General features: G+C 41.0%; 1 protein-coding gene and 1 long non-coding RNA gene across 2 annotated transcripts; one reads left to right on the top strand and one right to left on the bottom strand.

Annotated features, from left to right (window-relative positions):
- The first annotated feature begins 9,897 nt into the window (after positions 1 to 9,897).
- Positions 9,898 to 13,282, top strand: LOC110733863. The gene is made up of 2 exons (XR_002513696.1): positions 9,898 to 10,209; positions 11,597 to 13,282. It is a non-coding gene; the product is annotated as an uncharacterized LOC110733863 (long non-coding RNA).
- A 984-nt stretch (positions 13,283 to 14,266) lies between these two features.
- On the bottom strand, positions 14,267 to 16,998 carry LOC110733972. Its single transcript, XM_021914040.1, has 3 exons — positions 16,630 to 16,998; positions 16,006 to 16,474; positions 14,267 to 14,367 (listed from the first exon to the last, which is right to left on the bottom strand). Exons 1-3 carry the CDS (start codon positions 16,996 to 16,998, stop codon positions 14,267 to 14,269), a joined length of 939 nt encoding a protein of 312 aa, XP_021769732.1.
- Positions 16,999 to 18,505: the final 1,507 nt, after the last annotated feature.

Here is an 18,505-nt window from a genome sequence, read left to right on the forward strand (position 1 = left end):
GCAGTGCACCACTGCACAACAGTGCAGTAAGCAACAGTGCACCACTGCACAGCACAACAGCTGGCAGCAGTGCACCAGTGCACAACATTGCAGCAGTGCACCAGTGCAGCAGACAACAGTGATGTGTTGCTGTTTTTGCGTTGCTGCTGTTTTTGCGTTGTTGCTGCTGTTTTTACTGTGTTATTGCTGTTTTTTTTTGTTTTACTTTTTTTTTTTTGTTTTGCTTTTCTTTGTTCTACTTGGTTCTAACAACTGATCTTCCTAATTGGTGTAGGAAGAAACCCGTTGTGAACTTCTTAAACCCGGGCGATTCATACAGTGGAGCTTTGAACTTGGTTGCATATGGAAGTGCTCAACCGGCCGAACAACGTACGGTCCATTTGCGACCGCTTCGGCCAGAGCACTATTCGGTTGGGATCAATTCTGTGGTGGTCGGGTTCGAGGACATCCTAATACCTGTGCCCGTAGAGGAGGATGAGTTCACTACACTTTGGGCAGCCAAAGGTAGTTTTGTGCAATGGCCATGTGCTTGGATACGGTTTACGACCCAGGTAATTTACCTTTAGAGTTCACGCTTTACTCTATACCCGATTTTAATCCCAAGAGTTGGAAGAAATTCTTTTTTAACCATTTGTGTGCTTTAATTTGTCTTATTAGCCATCGAGGAAAAGCCAAACTTCAAAGAAGAGGGTGGAGGGGCAAAAGAGCATTGATCGACCGATGTCAAAGAAGAGGAGTGAACATGGGTCGATGAGTGGAAAAGCGTCGAACAAGAGCTCTTCGCGAGGTTCAGCTATGCAAGCTACTCCACTAGTTGAAGACACGGTGCTTCAATCGCTCTCTAAGAAGTTAACTTATCTGCACAACCGTGTTTGTGTGTTGCCTAGTGATAGCCCCATTCAAGTTCCACTACCTAAGGAAATGTTCCACTACGATGATGATGCAATGGCATGGCTATTCAAAGAAGATGTGAAGGAATTTCTAAGTGGTGCAATGCTTAACATTTCCCTCATTCAAATATGCATCAGGTAATTTAACTAGTACTCAATTTATGTTATTCAGTTTAGTGGTGATTGTCGTTTGGTTTTCGATTAACATTCTATTATCATGCATGCAGAGCACTCCAGGAGCAAATATGGGAGCTTGAATCTCCGTGTCAAATTGGATGGTTATGCCCTGAGCAGATGTCCACTGCTAGAATCTTAGGCAACTCCGTTGACGTGTTGTACTATGTTGAATGGGCTATCAGAGAATCAGTGGCTGCGAGAGACAAGTTATATTCGTCCCATATTATGAGGAGTATGTCTGATTATGATTGTCAAATTTATTTGTTTTCCCAGTTTATATGCTGTACTAGGCTAAATATTGATTTGTTTGTCTCGTGTATAGTTATCATTGGACCCTACTGGTGATTTGTGTTTCCAGTAACACAATCTTCTTCTTTGATTCTGCTCGGTTACCTCAACCAAGAAAGCGCCTCGTGAGGTCCATACTGCAAAAGTAAATATCTTGTTTGTTTCAATTCTTGTTATTGATTATCATAACCTAACTCATATGTATTAGTTATACTAATCAAATATGAACTTACGTTTGTATGTAGTGTTCTGAAGAAGATAAATCCTCGAGCTCCTCGAGGTCCTACATGGAAAGCACCCAAGGTAATGCCACATGATGTTGTGATATTCTAAATATACAATGCGTAAGATGTGGCTAATTTGCTATGCATTGTGATTCATGTGCTTTGTTCCTCATGATAGTGCGCACAACAGGAAAACGGAGTTGATTGTGGCATATACGTGATGAGATTCATGTATGACATAGTGATGAGTCATTATACAGACACACAACAACTTGAAGAGGTATGCCATTTTGGTTGAAATTGCGTTCCAAAACGCCTTAATTGCTCTTTTCTTGTAATTTCAAGCCTTAGTCACCAATAACTAAGTGATATTGACATGTTATGACTATTTATGAGTTCACTAGACAAGAAATGTAGGAAATAGGCATCCTAGTAGTGAAAATGGCCTTACTCGGGCCATTTTGGTTGAAAATGCGTTCTAAAACCCCTTAATTGCTATTTTCTTGTACTTTCAAGCCTTGGCCACCTATAAATAAGTGATAAAGATATGCTATGACTATTTATGAGTTCACTAGACAATAAATGTAGGAAATAGGCATCCTAGTAGTCAAAATGGCCTTACTCGGGCCATTTTGGTTGAAATTGCGTTCTAAAACCCCTTAATTGCTATTTTCTTGTACTTTCAAGCCTTGGCCACCTATAAATAAGTGATAAAGATATGTTATGACTATTTATGAGTTCACTAGACAATAAATGTAGGAAATAGGCATCCTAGTAGTCAAAATGGCCTTACTCGGGCCATTTTGGTTGAAATTGCGTTCTAAAACCCCTTAATTGCTATTTTCTTGTAATTTCAAGCCTTAGGAACCTATAAATAAGTGATAAAGACATGTTATGACTATTTATGAGTTCATGCACTCCTACTAACTTACGTTTTGTGTATGTATTCCAAGTTTTGCAAGGGACAAACGGGAAATCCGTTCACGAGCGAGGAACTCAATGTAATTCGAGACATGTTGGCGGCCTACATCACATTTAATTTGTAAATATCATTTGTTTTTGTTTTAACTAGCTTAGTGTACGACATTATTACTAATTAATTTTGTTCGTTTGTAGTTATGACACATTTTTCTAATTAATATCATATTTTGGTATTGTTATCAATATTTATGTCCTTGTTATTATTTTCAATTATTATTATTATTAATATATTAATAATACTAATTATTATTAATATTATAATAATAATAATTATTATTAATATTAAAATAATAATAATAATTATTATTAAAATTAATAATAATAATAATTATTATTATTATTAATTATCGGTATTATGTGCATGATCTCATTATTATTATATTTATTAGTATTAATATTAATATATATTATTTCCGAAAAAAAAAACACAAGTCAAAGGCACCGGTTCATGATTAAAACCGGTGCCAACTACATTGAATTTATTAAAAAAAAAAAACTGGCGCCACTAAAGTTGGCACCGGTTAACCGGTGCCAAATGCTTTAATTGGCACCGGTTAACCGATGCCAACTTGATGGAGCCAATTTTTTTTAATTAAATTCAAGGTAGTTGGCACCGGTTAACCGGTGCCAAATGCTTTAGTTGGCACCGGTTTTGAACTGGTGCCAAATTTTTGAGGATTTGGCATCCCTCAAATCCCCAACGGTTCAAAATCGGTGCCTTGGGGGGGGGGGGGTTTGAACCGGTGCCAAATTAGGATTTTCGTCTAGTGACAGTTAATGATTTGATGAACGAGGTTCATAGTAGTATTGGTTCAAACCCAATGAATGTTGAACTGAACATTAAAATGAGGTTTGATACTGGTCACGGGGTTCAAGTGATACCTGTCTCTACGAACAGACATTTGAAAGCTTTGAGGAGCATTGTTGCAATGAAGGGTGTTCCCAATGAGATATATGTAGAAACGGTGCCTATATGTACCCAATAAAGTACTCGGGCAGAACAACAAACTACATATGTCTCTGATTGCAACACCGCGTCCTTCCAAGTGCCCTCAAACCACATTCCAGCGAATGAATATGGGATGGGACCCTTTAGTCGAATGCTGCGGGACGATCAATTTCACATGTCGTTAAGTTCTCATATAGTTTCACCAGTACATGCGGGGGGATGTGGGACAATGTTCGGCCAACCCGGTCCTTCGTCATCGAACACCGTGGCACCTTCACCGATGCAACTGCATAGTTATTCGCCTATGCAAGGTGATGTTCAAGCATCACTGTCTCGAGAAGAGCCAGATCATTTTGATTATATTGTGAATAATGAATTGTCGGTGTATGATGTGTATGCGGAAATGGATGATGAGGACGAGAACGGAGAGGAGGATGATGAACCTGCACAGATAGAAGTTGGCGAGCCCTTGGTTAGAACTCCCATACCTTGGTTCAGTGAGGTACCCGAGAACTATGAAGTTGATCAGTATTGGGCCGAATCGGGTAGCCACACATCGATTGTTCCCGGGGGAGAATTTCATAAGGGAATGTATTTTGAAAGCAAGAAAATGCTTCAAGGAATGGTGAAGATGTATTCTATATAAAGGAATCAATTCTACACCACAGTGACCTCGAATGATGGTGTCCTACATCTACGATGCAAGCAGAAATATGGTTGGATGCTACGGGGTACCAAATCCAGTGAGCACTCGCGTGGTTTTACCATAGTCACGTACAAAGGGCCGCACCGAGAGACATGTGTCACTAAAGTACTATCTACTGATCACCCACACTTGGATTCGTCCATAATAGCAGAGTATGTGAAGTCCTTTGTGCGGAAAGATCCGTCCTTGAAAGTTGAATTCATACAGGAACTCATCTCCAAGCAATTTCATTTTGATGTCCCGTATCGACGAGCGTGGTATGCCAAGGAGAAAGCTATAGCTGAAATATTTGGGGATTGGGAGAGTTCTTACGGCAGACTTTCGCACTTCATGCAAGCACTCCTACGGTCAAACCCGGGTACATGTGTCGTATGGAAACACAAAGCTTTGGTGGACGGTGTATACTATAGCAACATGGAAGTGTTTGAACGACTATTTTGGGCCTTCGGTCTTTGTATTGATGGCTTTAAACATTGTATGCCTGTTATTTGTATCGATGGGACGCACTTGTACGGGAAGTATAAAGGAACACTGTTGGTTGCTACAAGTGTTGATGCAAGCTTCCAAGTATTTCCTCTAGCATTTGCGGTGGTTGAAGGGAAAAACACATCCACTTGGTCTTGGTTCCGGGGTTGTATTCGGGATCGTGTCACGCAACGAGATGGCCTCTATGTTATATCTGATCGACATCCTGGGATCATTGCAGCAATGAATGATCTAAATGTAGGATTCACCCAGCCGCGAGCCTATCACAGGTTTTGTGTCCGCCACATAGCATCTAACTTGAAGACTCACGTGCGAAGTAACGACATGAGAGATATGTTCAAGGCTGCGGCGTACCAAAGGCAGGGGAGAAAACTTCAAGCTGATTTGTGTTTCATTGGTGAGGCATGTACCAAGGCCATGGAGTACATTGCTGAAGTCTCGTTCACTATGTGGTCTCTCTTTCACGACAATGGTCGCAGATATGGGATATGTACTACAAACTTCTCGGAAACATTTAACAATGTTTTGAAGGGAGCTCGGTTTCTACCGATCATGTCCCTTGTCGAGTTAACCTTCCACAGGGTTAACAGGTATTTCACTCTGAGAAGGGAGTCTTCTGAGGCTAGGTCTGATCAGGGACTTCCATACCCCCCAAAAGTCACTGCGATCCTGGAGAAAAACACCGCAAAAGGCAGATATCATAGAGTGGATGCGTATAATCGCCGTTTGCATATTTACCAAGTGACAACAGAGAAGGGAGAGCGAATTGGTAGTAAAGGAGGCCACAAGCATACTATTAACTGGCAGTTGAGAACGTGTACATGCAACAAACCGAAGATATTCCACCTCCCATGTTCTCATGTTCTAGCAGTTTGTGCGGCGTATTCAATGTCGGAGCGGCTGTGGGTGGACCCTTTGCTGCAATCGGTCGCCTACACGAACACCTATGCACCGCAATTCTAGCCTATCCCATGCGAGACAACCTGGCCACAATGGGAAAAGTACGTTGGCCCTAAACTCATTCCGGACGGGACCGTGGTTCGAGGAAAAGGTCGTCCAAGAACGAAGCGCATACGCAATGAAATGGATGACACCAACTGGCCCCCGACCAAGTGCAGTCGTTGTCACCAGCAGGGTCACAACCGAACTACTAGTCCATCTAGACCGACGTAGGACCTTAGTTTATATTTGTTATTTGTTGACTAGTATCTAGTAGTGTTATTTTGAATATTTTTTACCAGATTATCTAAAGTCTGTAAAATTGCGGTCACTTGGATGATTTATATGTCACTTGGATGATTTATATGTACTACTTTGGCTGTTGTAAGAAATTTTCTGTCTTTGCCTTTAAATCTAAACCGTCCATCTTATGTTAAATTGCTAGTCCAGTTATTCTGTTGGTGTATATTATGTAACGTTTTCAATGAACAGACACCATGCACGGACAGGATTGGACACTCGGACCCCTTGACCCTTCTGTCCCGACTCTGCAGGACACACATTGGAGCGTCGACGTATGGAACCAGACGGTAATATCTCATCTGTTACTTTTCTGGATTCATTGATGTACTATCTAATATTAATTACAAACGGATCATACTTTTTCAGGGTGACATAACGAAGGCGCTGATTTGCAGGCACTACACTACCCAGGCTCTGGGCGGCTGGGTTGTCGATGAACGCTGTCTTGCGTACGTCGAGTACCCTGACTTTGGTGGTATTCATTGGGTGGCGTTCAGGGAGATCGACCAACAACTTGTTACTGCGCTAGTGGAGAGATGGAGGCAGGAGACGCACTCCTTCCATCTACCAGTTGCGGAGGCCACCGTTACATTGCGGGACGTCGCGATACTGACGCGCCTTCCTGTGCATGGGACTTTGGTGACAAGATCTGCGATAGTCGATCCAGATGGTTTGGTAGTCCAGGTTCTCGGGATGCAGCCGGGTCCCGACGATATTAGGGGCTCCGGGTTGAGGACCGGCTGGTTACGAGATACTTTTGGTCACATGCCTGCGGACGCTGATGACGTCACAGTTCAGAGATACGCTCGAGCATACCTGTTCTTGCTCATATCCGGCGTGTTGTTCGGGAACAAGAGCGGGAGCCATATGCATCTTATTTACCTACAGCTGTTAGACCACGACTGAGATCATATCCGTGGATACAGCTGGGGTAGTGCCTGTTTGGCGATGTTGTATTGCAACCTCTGTAGGGCCTCCCATAGTGGTGCAGTCGAGATCTGTGGACCTCTGATCGTGCTTCAGGTAACCAACCTAGTTTTCACAAGCTATTTAGGTAATGACCACGGATCATACTTAACATAGTTTTGTATTTTGCTATTGTAGTCATGGGCTTGGGAGCACATCCACGTAGGAAGACCAGGTAGGCATGTTGTACATCGTCGAGGGCAGCAGGACATGGATGACTAGTATGAGCCGTACATCTCTCCACCGCTCCCTGCAGCTAATGAGGCATACAGTTGTAGGTTTGTAACATTTGTCAGTCTTTTTTGCCCCCATACGGTTTCATTTTGCTAACAAACAAAACAACTTTGTTGCCATAGGTGGGTGGTCCCCAGATTCACACAGGCACATGCGGCGACGGGTCTTCCGTACTACCGAGACGCCCTTGATCGACTCACTGAGCAGCAGGTGGAAACTTTTTAGATATTTGTAAACAATTATGTGCTGTGTATACCGTATGTGGACTAACTTAATTATAATATTTATTTTGATGTGTTATTGCAGATCATTTGGGATCCATATGAACCGGCGTTGGTAGATGCCATGCCTGCACATCTACTGGATCATCAGGCAGAGTGGCGTGCCAGAGTCCCCCTGATTTGTTTCGAGGTCGTGGAGAGTCACCTACCCGACCGCGTCATGCGACAGTTCCAACTACGCCAGCCTGTTCCCCAGCAATGTGACACTAGTGTACGCCTTCACGACATTGACCGTCGGGGAAAAGGGGAGACGAACTGGGCATTGGAGCATTGGCGTTTCCTTGAGCTATGGCAGCAACGGCAGGAGTTTGTCGTTGGCGGTGACCCGATGCAGGGCGATATGGATCCTCACGATCCGTACATGGTGTGGTACAGGCGTATTACACGCCGTTTCATCAACCCCAGCTACACACCACCGTCCATACATTACCAGCCAGCACATGACGTCATTCATGGATATGTGAGTTGCTTTTATTGTACTTATCGTCCTCATTTTTTATTTTTTTATATATCATGTAACTGACTGACCGATGATTACTGTAGGCGGCGGATATGATGTCGATGTTTGATGCACTGTCACTCGCCCTTGCAGACGGACCCACCCGAGCCCAGGTCGAGCGGATGCGAGATATGTCCATGACTTCCTTACAGAGACATGGTCACGGTTATCTCATCCACCAGCGGGACGGTCAAGACAGTGGATCCTCCTTCCATGCACAGTTCGACCCCGGCCAGAGTAGCGGTGGAGGTGATCCTACGACACTCACAGACGCAGAGGATTACATCATCCATAGTTCTGCACCCACCCCCACCCAGGAGGGCCCATCGTCCAGCAAGCAGACTCCCCCACCGTGCCGAGACCCATTCACCACCATTACTCATTACACGCGGCATAATGTCAGACGGAGGGTCGATAGACAGGATAGCGAACCGTTAACCCCAATAAATGAGTCGGGATAGTATTAGCTGATTTATTTGTTGTACTCGGATTTTCTAGAATGCTTTATATAACACTTATATTATTAATATAAAAAATGTTTTTTGAATGAATCTGTGTGTCGTTTGAAGTTTACTTTCCTTATTTGTCCAAATCGGACTTATGTCCGTCAGAATAGATCCTTCTAGGCTGATATATATCAAACACAAGACATTTGGGCTCCATAATGAGAAACGGGGTAGAAGCGAAGACCCGTGGTGGTTAATGTGGTGGTTCATGGTGGTTGTAGTGCTGTTAGTGGTTGTTGGTGGTGGTGGTAAGGTTGGGGTTGGTGGTGGAGCTGGTTGTAGTGTTATTGGGGGTGGTTGGAGTGTTTTGAAGTACATAAGGGTGGTCGAAATTGGTGGGAGGTGGTGGTCGACGGTAGGGGTTGGTGGTGGGGTGGTGGTTGAGGGTGGTGGCTTATTGAAGGCTGGGGGTGGTGTGTTGGAGGCAGAAATGGGGAAGATTAAAGAGAAGAAAGGCTGCTGGCTGTTGGTGTTGCAGTCCAGCAGAAAATCGCTGTCTCAAACAGCGGTATATGTACAAAAAAAAATTGTACATAAAACGCTGTCTCAGACAACGGTTTATTTACAACTACAAAATTTTCACATAAGACGCTGCCTCAGACATCGTTTTATTGCAACAAATACTTTGTAATTAAACGCTATCCCAGATAGCGTCTTATGTGAATTTGATTTTTCACACAAAATAAACAGAAAATAAGAATTTTTAAAATTAAAAAAAAGTCAAACGGTAAAACGCTGTCTGGGACAGCGTTTTACAAATTATTTTTTTTTTTAAAAATCCAGGGAAAACGTTCGGTAATTTAATTACTGTCCGCTAACCACTTAGCTATCCCTCGTTTTCAACTTGTACAAGGCAAATTAAAGCAAAACACCTTAGACTCCATCAAAAGAAAGGATTTTTTCTCTATAAAGTAGGGTTTTGTTGTCGATGAGTCGATTTTTGATAATTTGCGCGTCTCTTTTTTTACAATGACGGATGAGATTCTTGAACGTTATGCAAACTTGAGATTGGATGATGATGACGGAGGTATAGTAGACAGTAGAATCAAAGGGCCCAAATGAAAATTTTCACGTAATATTGATAGGCAAATCGACAACAAAGTGTCCGTATGATGTAGAAGCGTTCAAGAACGCCATGACAAAGGTATGGATGCTTACGAAAAAACTAGTGATTAGGGCTCTCATACCTAATCTTTTTTGCTATTCAATATTATGATTGGAGGGATAAGGATATAAATTTAGTGAGGTGGCCATGGTGTTTTGATATTAAATTAATAATTTTTAAAGAAATCAAAGGAAATGAACAACCTCAGAAAGTTGTGCTTTATCATTCTCCACTAGTAGAAAAAATGAAATAGGCACCCCCCAAAAACCGGTGCCAAAAGAAATGGGCGGGATTGAAAAATTCGGTTTTGGCACCGGTTCGCCTTAAACCGGTGCCAACTATGGTAATAAGCACCGGTTCAAACCGGTGCGAATTAAAAAAAGACAAAAACAAAAAAAAGTAGAAAGGTATGCGTTACTCTGCTTCTTCTTCTTTCTTTATTTCCCCTTGCTTTTCATTTTCGGTTTTCCCTAACTCTCGTTTTCGCCCTTCTCTTAGCTTCGACCACCTCTGAAGTTCCACCTTTCTCCAAATCTCTCCTCCATTACGCGTGCTCGTAGTTCTCCATTGAAGCGCATTCTGAGCTTTGTCCATATCACTTCTCCACTACGCGTACTGTTAATTCTCCATTGAAGCGGATTCGAGCTTTCTCACCTCCATTGAAGCAGCTTCCAGGTAAGAATGTGTTTTTGTCCTTTTTAGATTATCGATTTCAGTTTCACAATCTAGGGTTTGTTGTTGATTTGAAATTCGAATTTAGGGTTAGTTCTTGTAAACTAGGGTCAGGGAAAGGGGTGGAGGTTTCGGGTGGGGAAAGGGATGGGAGTTTAGGGTGGTTTTGGGTTAGGGAATTCAAGTTTTGGGCAGTTTCGTTGGTGGGGCTGGGGCGGGAATTCTATTGCGCTCATGTGGCTCTGGAAGGAGGGTGGTTTCGGTGGTGGTGCAGGGGGAGGGTGTGGGGGTGGCTGTCGGGGCTGGGCTGGGGAGTGGCTGTCGGGCTGGGTGGGGAATTGTTTAATTAATTTTTTTGATTTTAGGGTTTTTGAATTTTAATTAGATAATTGAATTTATTTTAGTTTTTGGGGTTTCATTGTTGTATTATCGAAGTTAATATGTTGATTTTAAGGATTTTTGAATTCAAATCAAATGGGTAAGCAATTTAATTTTTAGTTTGAATTTAAATTTTATTTATTTGTAATTTTATGTAAATGAGGTTGGATGAAATTAGTTTTTTAGTGGTAATTCGATGAAATTAGGATGAAATCAGTTTTGGGAGTTGATGTTCGAGTTATTATTGTTTGGGTATTGTTTACTTGTTCTTGTTAGAATTGGTGTTCGGATGTTGTATACTTGTTGTTTGAATTGGTGTACGGGTGGGGATGTTGTTTACTTGTTATTCAAATTGGTGTTGGGCTGTTGTTTACTTGTTCGAATTGGTTTTGAGGTGTTGTTGGATTGTTGTTGTTCGAATTGTTGTTTGATTTGGTCTTGGTATTGTTGTTGTACTTGGATTGAATTGAATTGTTTGAGTTGGATTGAACTAAATTAAATTGTTTGAGTTCGATTAATTTGATAAAAATGGTACTACTTTTGGATTGTATTAGTGTGGGTTGGTCTCTAAAAATAGTAGTAGATGTCATCGCAATATTTTCTTATCAACAAATAGGAGTTGATGTTGATGCGTGGGTGGCTATGTGCATAGATACATGGCAAAGTATGGAATAGTGCTACCAAATTGGCTAGTATGAGATTGGATATGTGTATTCTATTCACTACTGAGTATTGTCAATTTAGGCATAATGTACCACATTCATGTTTAAATGTTCCTTTCTCAATTCGAGGGGGGGGGGGGGGTAAGGAATCAGGTAATATGTATGCCTGGGTTTGAAGGAACATAAAGTAGAATTGTTCACTATTATTTGGCCAATATATCTCGTAGTTTGTATAGAATGGTTTCTGTTAAAGGGGGTTTACGTTCTGATTTTAAAGTTTGTATGTAGCTTGTAAGAAATAAATTAGAAGATGAGTTTCCTTTCATTTATTTTGGGATTTATTTTAACAGGAGAACGTGCCTGCTTTTGCATGCTTTTTTTTATCACAAGAAAGTGGTTGACGGATTAAACTATTGATGCATATTTGGCCAGCATAGTCTGAATTATTTTTGGAAAGAGAACACACAAATGTTGAGATGTGTGAGTTGTGAGCAGGTAAAGGCACTTATGAAGGATCATTTAAATGGAAAATCAGGAGGATCAAGTGAAAAGTCGTCTGAGCCCAGTGCATCAGTTGAACTGAACTCACGTAACTTTGATGATTTAGTGCTGAGTACAAAAAGGAGAGCATTGCTTTACAGAAAGGAGTCATCTTGAAAGCTATTCTTATTGTTTATGTGGTGATTAATGATTTTTTTGTCAGTGGAACCCTTAGTTTTCCACTAAACATTTACGCGTTTGTAATATGCATCTCCATTTTAGTAACATGGATAATGTGGTGTTTATACTAATTTTGGTTCTTGCCTGTTTTCGTTGTCAACCATCTATTGTAGTTTGTTTGTGTTGCAAAAAGGTTATTTCTTTACCAATGACTCTATGAGAGGGATACACTCTTCTACAGTCTTAATTGTGTGATTAATCTGTTTTTTTTTTTTTTTTTTTTTTTGCCGTGCTTCCACTTCATTGATTTAATTTGTTGTTTAGGCTATTTTCAATATTCATTAAGACTGCTTTGACCTGTTGTCCTACTTAGACTGTACAGTCTGGAATCATTGCTGACTTGAAACTCTCAACAGCAGATGTAAGTTGCTTTGTTTATGCTTTCTAATCTTAATTATGGAGTACTTTGTATATCTTAGTTAGTCTTTTGTAAGTATCACGGAGTAGCTTCTTGCCTTCTACTTTGATGGCCTTATGTTTTTCTGCAGTATTCCCTCTTTAGCATGTTCGTCGTCCATTTGAGACGATCTCAGTAATCTAAAGTGGCTTAAAAAAATCTCTCTAAGTAAGACCAAGATTCTTACAGCTGGTACATTTCTGATCTATAATTTGGTGTATGAAAACCATATGAGGTATCAAAGTAAGAATATGAAAACCATATTCTTGAGCAGTCTGTTGACCGTCTTTGTGTTCTTACTTATACTGGTTGTTGCTGGATATGTTGTGGTCTTCCAGTTGTTTTTCCTTTCACCTGTTATATATATAGTCTTTTCAGTAACTTTTTCTTAACTTCCCACATGACTACCTTTGACATTCTCAAATATGCTTCTTAGTAAGTAGCAGATGTGAGAGTTTAAGAAAATCGTACTTGCTAGAAGCCGACATCAATTTTAATAGTTTTTTTTTTTTATACATTTTTTTCAAATTTTCTAATAGATTTTGATTGTATTCTAGAAGTCGACATCATATATGGGACTATCTCTTGTATTTGAGTTGGATGCCTGCTCTCAGGGTCTCAGGGATGCCTGTCCCGAGCATCTTGCTTGCTTTTAAGGGTCACAATTTTTGGTGCACCTGGGATACAAGTTCTGATTTTAGAGTGGAACAGAAAATTGATTATTGTATAGTAAGTCACATAAAATGGCTACCTTTTTGATATTTTTGTTTAGAAAATAATTTAAAAAGGAATAGGTTTTTGCAAAGTTTTACTTTGGTTAGCTGGGTAATGCATAAGCTGAAGTTAAAGTTCTATGACACCCTATGATTTATTTTGATGGGAGTTGTTATTGAAACAGTCACAATTTGGAAAAAAAAAAGCCCAATAGCATGTCTGTTTTGTCTAAATTCAAGAGGCAAATATTGTTGGGAAAATTTTGGATAGTATATGTGGGAACTTTGACAGGATATGTTTCAACAGTATATTAAAACATTTGAAGGTATATATTTAGACCCTAGATAGGAATTAAGATGTTCTGCTGAAATTCTATGTTTTTAATTCTGCCTATAATTACATTCCTCCTGCCTGACTTATAAGTTTGCTCTCTGCAGGATGAATTAGCTAAAAAGTTTTTCAAAGACGGAAGGCACCTTGATGTGGTAGGTGAGTTGGGTATACTTAGAATTCTTGTTGATCATGCTGAATCTGAGTTTCAGTTTTGAACTGCTGGGCAAATTTATTTTCTTATTTCCTTTATTAATTTTGGCACAAATGGTTTAAAGGTTGGACCCTCTCCAATGTGTCATTCATGGAATTTTGAACTATTATTACTATAGAAAAAGAAAATATTGAGTTCCAAATTTGCTGTTGGTATATGTGATCGCAGCTACCATTTCTTTTCCAGCAGTCTATAGAAGTTTATTATTTTAATTGTATGGTTGAAACTTGACTGATGTTCGAGGTGAGGGAATTCAGGTGTATTGGATGGTTTGGACCTGAATTGAGTTACATGCAAGCAATTAACTAGAGGATTGTATAGACCAAATACTACTGAATAGATTGTTTGGAAAAAACACAACAAGCCCATATACACAAGAGGCCAAAACAACACCTACACGCATCTAGCAAACACACCATAAAAAAAAGCACCTAATCAAAAACAGACCAGCAGCCCACCAAAACAGCAGCACCATCCCACACCACTACTGCTCAGAACCCAAACAGCAGCCCAACCAGTACAGAGCAGACACCAGCAAGCCCTGTAGGAAAACAGGCAGACAGACAGCACTAGCTGAGCATAAAGTCAAAGGAGACAGACTCTAAATCCATGAGCAGCACCTCCCAGCAACTCCTGACAGAGACATCAGTCTGCATAGAAAACAGACACATCTGCATCACCACCAAGAACCAGCCTAGCAACACAGCAGCTCAGCATCACAGCTCCCCAGAAAACCAACAACATGGCTGCAAAAGGAAAACAGACAGCACCACAGTAGTATCAACACAGCAAACTTCTCAACAAACCAGAACAAGATCCAAGTGTAGTAGTCAGCATTCAACTGAAATCTCAAGTGTTTTTTTTTTTTAGTTTTTTAAAGTGTAATATTACAAGTTATTGAAGAAAATATATGTGTTTTATGTATATTATGATTATATATAAGTAATTGGTACAATTTAAGTGAAAAACATGCAAAAAAAAAAAAAAAAAAAAAAAATTAAATTTTTTTTGGGCATTTTTGGCACCGGTTTTGGAAAAGAACCGGTGCCAAAAGTTTTTTTTAAATTTTTTTGGGAACTTTTGGCACCGGTTCTAAGTCAAAACTGGTGCCTATTGTACTGAAATAAAAAAAAAGCGCGCCATGGGTAATTGGCATTGGTTAACCGGTGCCAAAGAGGGTATTTGGCACCGGTTAACCGGTGCCAAATCTTTAAATAGCCACCGGTTTTGAACCGGTGCCAAATCTTCAGAGATTTGGCATCCCTCAAATACCCAACGGTTCAAAACCGGTGCCAAAGAGGGGGTTTGAACCGGTGCCTATTTGCCTTTTTCGCCTAGTGCTCCCTTTTGGATCAAAATAAAGCACCAATCGTTTTATTGTAGGTCAAACGATGACGTTTGGGAATTGGTGTCCAGTTGGGGAATTGGTGTCTCTTGTGGGGCTACCCATTAGTTTGAGGGTCGTGAAGTTGACGAAGATGAGGGTGATAGTGAGGATGGAGATTTGGGAACTAAAGTGGGCAGTGTACGTATGTTCCTAGTATAGTGTCCAATGATTTGAATGTTGATGAGTGCCATTTATGGCATTCATAAGCTAGTTTTCTTCGTAGTTTTACACTCGTGTTTAGCCTCTTATGTCGTGTTTTTATGAGATAATGTTTGTTTTGCGTGCTTGTGTGTTATTTAGAGAAATGCATATTTCTAATGGCTATATTATCCTTTTTATGCATTTCAAGCTTTGGAAGTCAACAAAACCAAGTCCGGGAAGCTAGAGTGTGAGCAAGCTAGGCTAGAAGTCATAATAATGTTGCTTGAGCAAGTTGCATGGGCAGGAGTTTATGCGTGCCCAAGCATTGAAGAAGAATTCAAGAGCTTAGTGTCTGTATTGGCAGTGGCGGATCCAGGATTTTCAACTTGAGGAGACAAAATGCTTAACTTACAAAAAGCTTAACAAAAAAAAAGAAAAAAAAAAAAACTCAAACACACAAATTGGTTAATACTTAATATTAAAATTTCAAAATAAAAAACATACTTAGTCATACAATTCAAAATGATGAAAAAAATTACATAAACATTACATTAAAATTACACTTTCATTCTTCGAGTCTTCATATTTTGGCAGCGATCAACAATTTTTTTATCGGAAACTCCTAAGAAGACATCCTTCTTAATAAAAGTGATCAAACAATCATTCATAAGTTGATCACCCATGCTATTTCACAACTTATTTTTGACACATGTCATTGCGGAAAACACTCTTTCAACACTTTCCGTGGCAACCGGAAGAATCAACATCAACTTGATAAGAAAATGAATAAGAGGAAAAGTCTTATGCTTATTGGTTTTAACAAGAAGCATAGAAAGAGAATTAAGGTCATTTAAACCTTGAAATCTTTCAACATTTAGCATATTCTCCATGAATATATCAAGTTGACATTTAAGAGTCATCAAATCAAAGCTTGAAAATTCTTCGGGATAAAAAGAGGAAAGTTTAAGTACCTTATCTTTATCAAAGGATGAGAAGTTATCTTTAGGACTTAAACAAGCCATACATATTAGTATCTCCATATTCCTCTCATTAAATCGATCATCAAGTTCTTGAAGAAGCAAATCAATCACTCTTAAAAAAATTCCAACCCGAAAATGATGTTGATTTGTTGCTTCTTCAACAAAACATCTTGATCTTCCTTGAGGAACATAAGGAGAATCCATAGTGGCAACAACAATACCATGTTTAGCACAAAATGAAGTTACCTTGTTTAAGAGAGTATCCCATCCTTGCTCCCTCATTTTTTGCAACACCATTTTTGTGTAAGTGACAAGTTCCATGGCATTTACAATTTTTGCTCCTTTCTTTGCAAAGCAACACACAAATCATTAGTGTATCCAAAAATAGTCAACATCAAGTGAGCAATAAAAATAAAGTCAAATGACTCTAATTGTCCTAAAACAATTTGAGCTTTGAACTTATCTTCCGATACACCATGCTTCCCAATGTGTACAATTACCTTCACAATTGTAGGAAATAAGAGGATGATGTTTGAAAGAGACTTGTAATGAGAACTCCAATGAGTATCCCCGGGCCTTTTCAAACCAAGTTCTTGATTTAAACCCGATCCACTCACATTACCCCCTACATCCAATGCTCGAACAACTTCTTGAGCTTGATCTTGTCGAATCATTTCTCTTCTCTTGCAAGAAACTCCAACCACATTCAATAAATTTGCAAGTATCTCAAAAAGCCAACCACAACTATCATTCTTTTTAGCAACGACAACTAGTGTTAGTTGAAGTTGATGAGCAAAACAATGTATGTAGTAGGCACTTGGAGTATCATTCATAATCAAAGTCTTAATAACATTTATTTCACCTTTCATGTTGCTAGCTCCATCGTACCCTTGCCCTCTTTGAAAGGAATGATGTCCTTCCAACAAGTGTATTCTTCCGATAGAGGGTTCAGAATTATTACGGAGCTAATTCTTCAATAAGGTCAAGTGATCGGAATGCCTAGGTGGAGGCCGCTTCCGATCAGTAATATCAATGTACAATTGATGTTACAGCTTAATCTTAACTGAACCCTTCGGGTCGAACCCAATCGAATCACCGATCCGGGACGACGAATTAATCCGAAAGGATTTAATGAGTCGACAGAGTTTTACGAATACAGACGTCGGATATCGAGCCTAGGGCGTCAAGGCCGAGCGTCGCAAAATCACAAAGCGACAAGTATGAGTGTAGCCGTAGCACCACAATGGTCTAACCATGTGGATGCTAGGCTAGTTCGAGCTAGCATGCACCTAGCATGGCTAGACTCAGCCTAGGCGCACCATCGCAGCCTAGGCATGTCATGGCAGCCCATCGTAAGCTCTAGGCGCAGCCTAGGCGCACCATCGCAGCCTAGGCATGCCATGGCAGCCCATCAAGAGCTCTAGGCGCAGCCTAGGGGCACCATTGCAGCCTAGGCGTGCCATGGCAGCCTATCGCAAAGCACCACAAGCACCAGGCAGCCCATCGCAGCTAGCAGCATGCTAGCATGGATGCCTAGGTGCGCATGGCAGCCTATCGCAAAGCACCACAAGCACCAGGCAGCCCATCGCAGCTAGCAGCGTGCTAGCCTTGGTGCCTGGGAGCGCATGGCAGGGCCACACACACACCAAGCACAGCCATCGCAGTGCTGGGCACTGGCGCATGTGCATGTGCGTGCCTCGCACCAAGCATAGCAGTGCTAGGCACTGGCTGATGCGTGTGCGAGTTGTGCGTGGTGCATAGCATGCTGCGTGATGCGTGGTGCGTAGCATGATGCGAGGGAGAGCTGGCAAGCATCATCTAGCCCAACATGCGTGGCTCGCTAGCAGCACGCATGCTAGGCATGGGGCTGGATGCGCGTAGCATGAGGGGTGTGCGAGTGTGCGAGGCAGTGCGTGGGAGTGCTAGGGCTAGCACCAGCACGCACCAGCGCATAGCAACAGCACGCACCAGCGCCATCACACAGCACCAGCCCAGCAGCAGCACGCACTGGCTGGTTGGCTGGGGTGCTGGGCAGCAAGGCAGTGCTAGCTGGCAGCCAGCTAGCCTTCCTTGACCCGGTTTTGTGCATAGGATGTGGGGACCAAATCAAGGCCTTGGGGAGCAAGGCATATGGTCCCCCACCTAACCTTGGCCACCACTCTTTTGCATATGATCATGCCACTTGTCGAAATGTGATTAACTTGATTTTAATTTGGAAATTAAATAAATCATTGTATTTCAACACTCCCACATTGGTGGAGGATGAAAAATCAAGGGTTCATTTCCCTATAAATACCAAGCTTGGGTATTGGGAAATGAACAACCTTGAGTGGAATTAAAAAGGCAACTCTAATTAAGAGTAAACCTTTGATTCGT

Source organism: Chenopodium quinoa, unplaced genomic scaffold (genome assembly GCF_001683475.1).
Source record: "Chenopodium quinoa cultivar QQ74 unplaced genomic scaffold, ASM168347v1, whole genome shotgun sequence".
Lineage (NCBI taxonomy): Eukaryota > Viridiplantae > Streptophyta > Magnoliopsida > Caryophyllales > Amaranthaceae > Chenopodium > Chenopodium quinoa.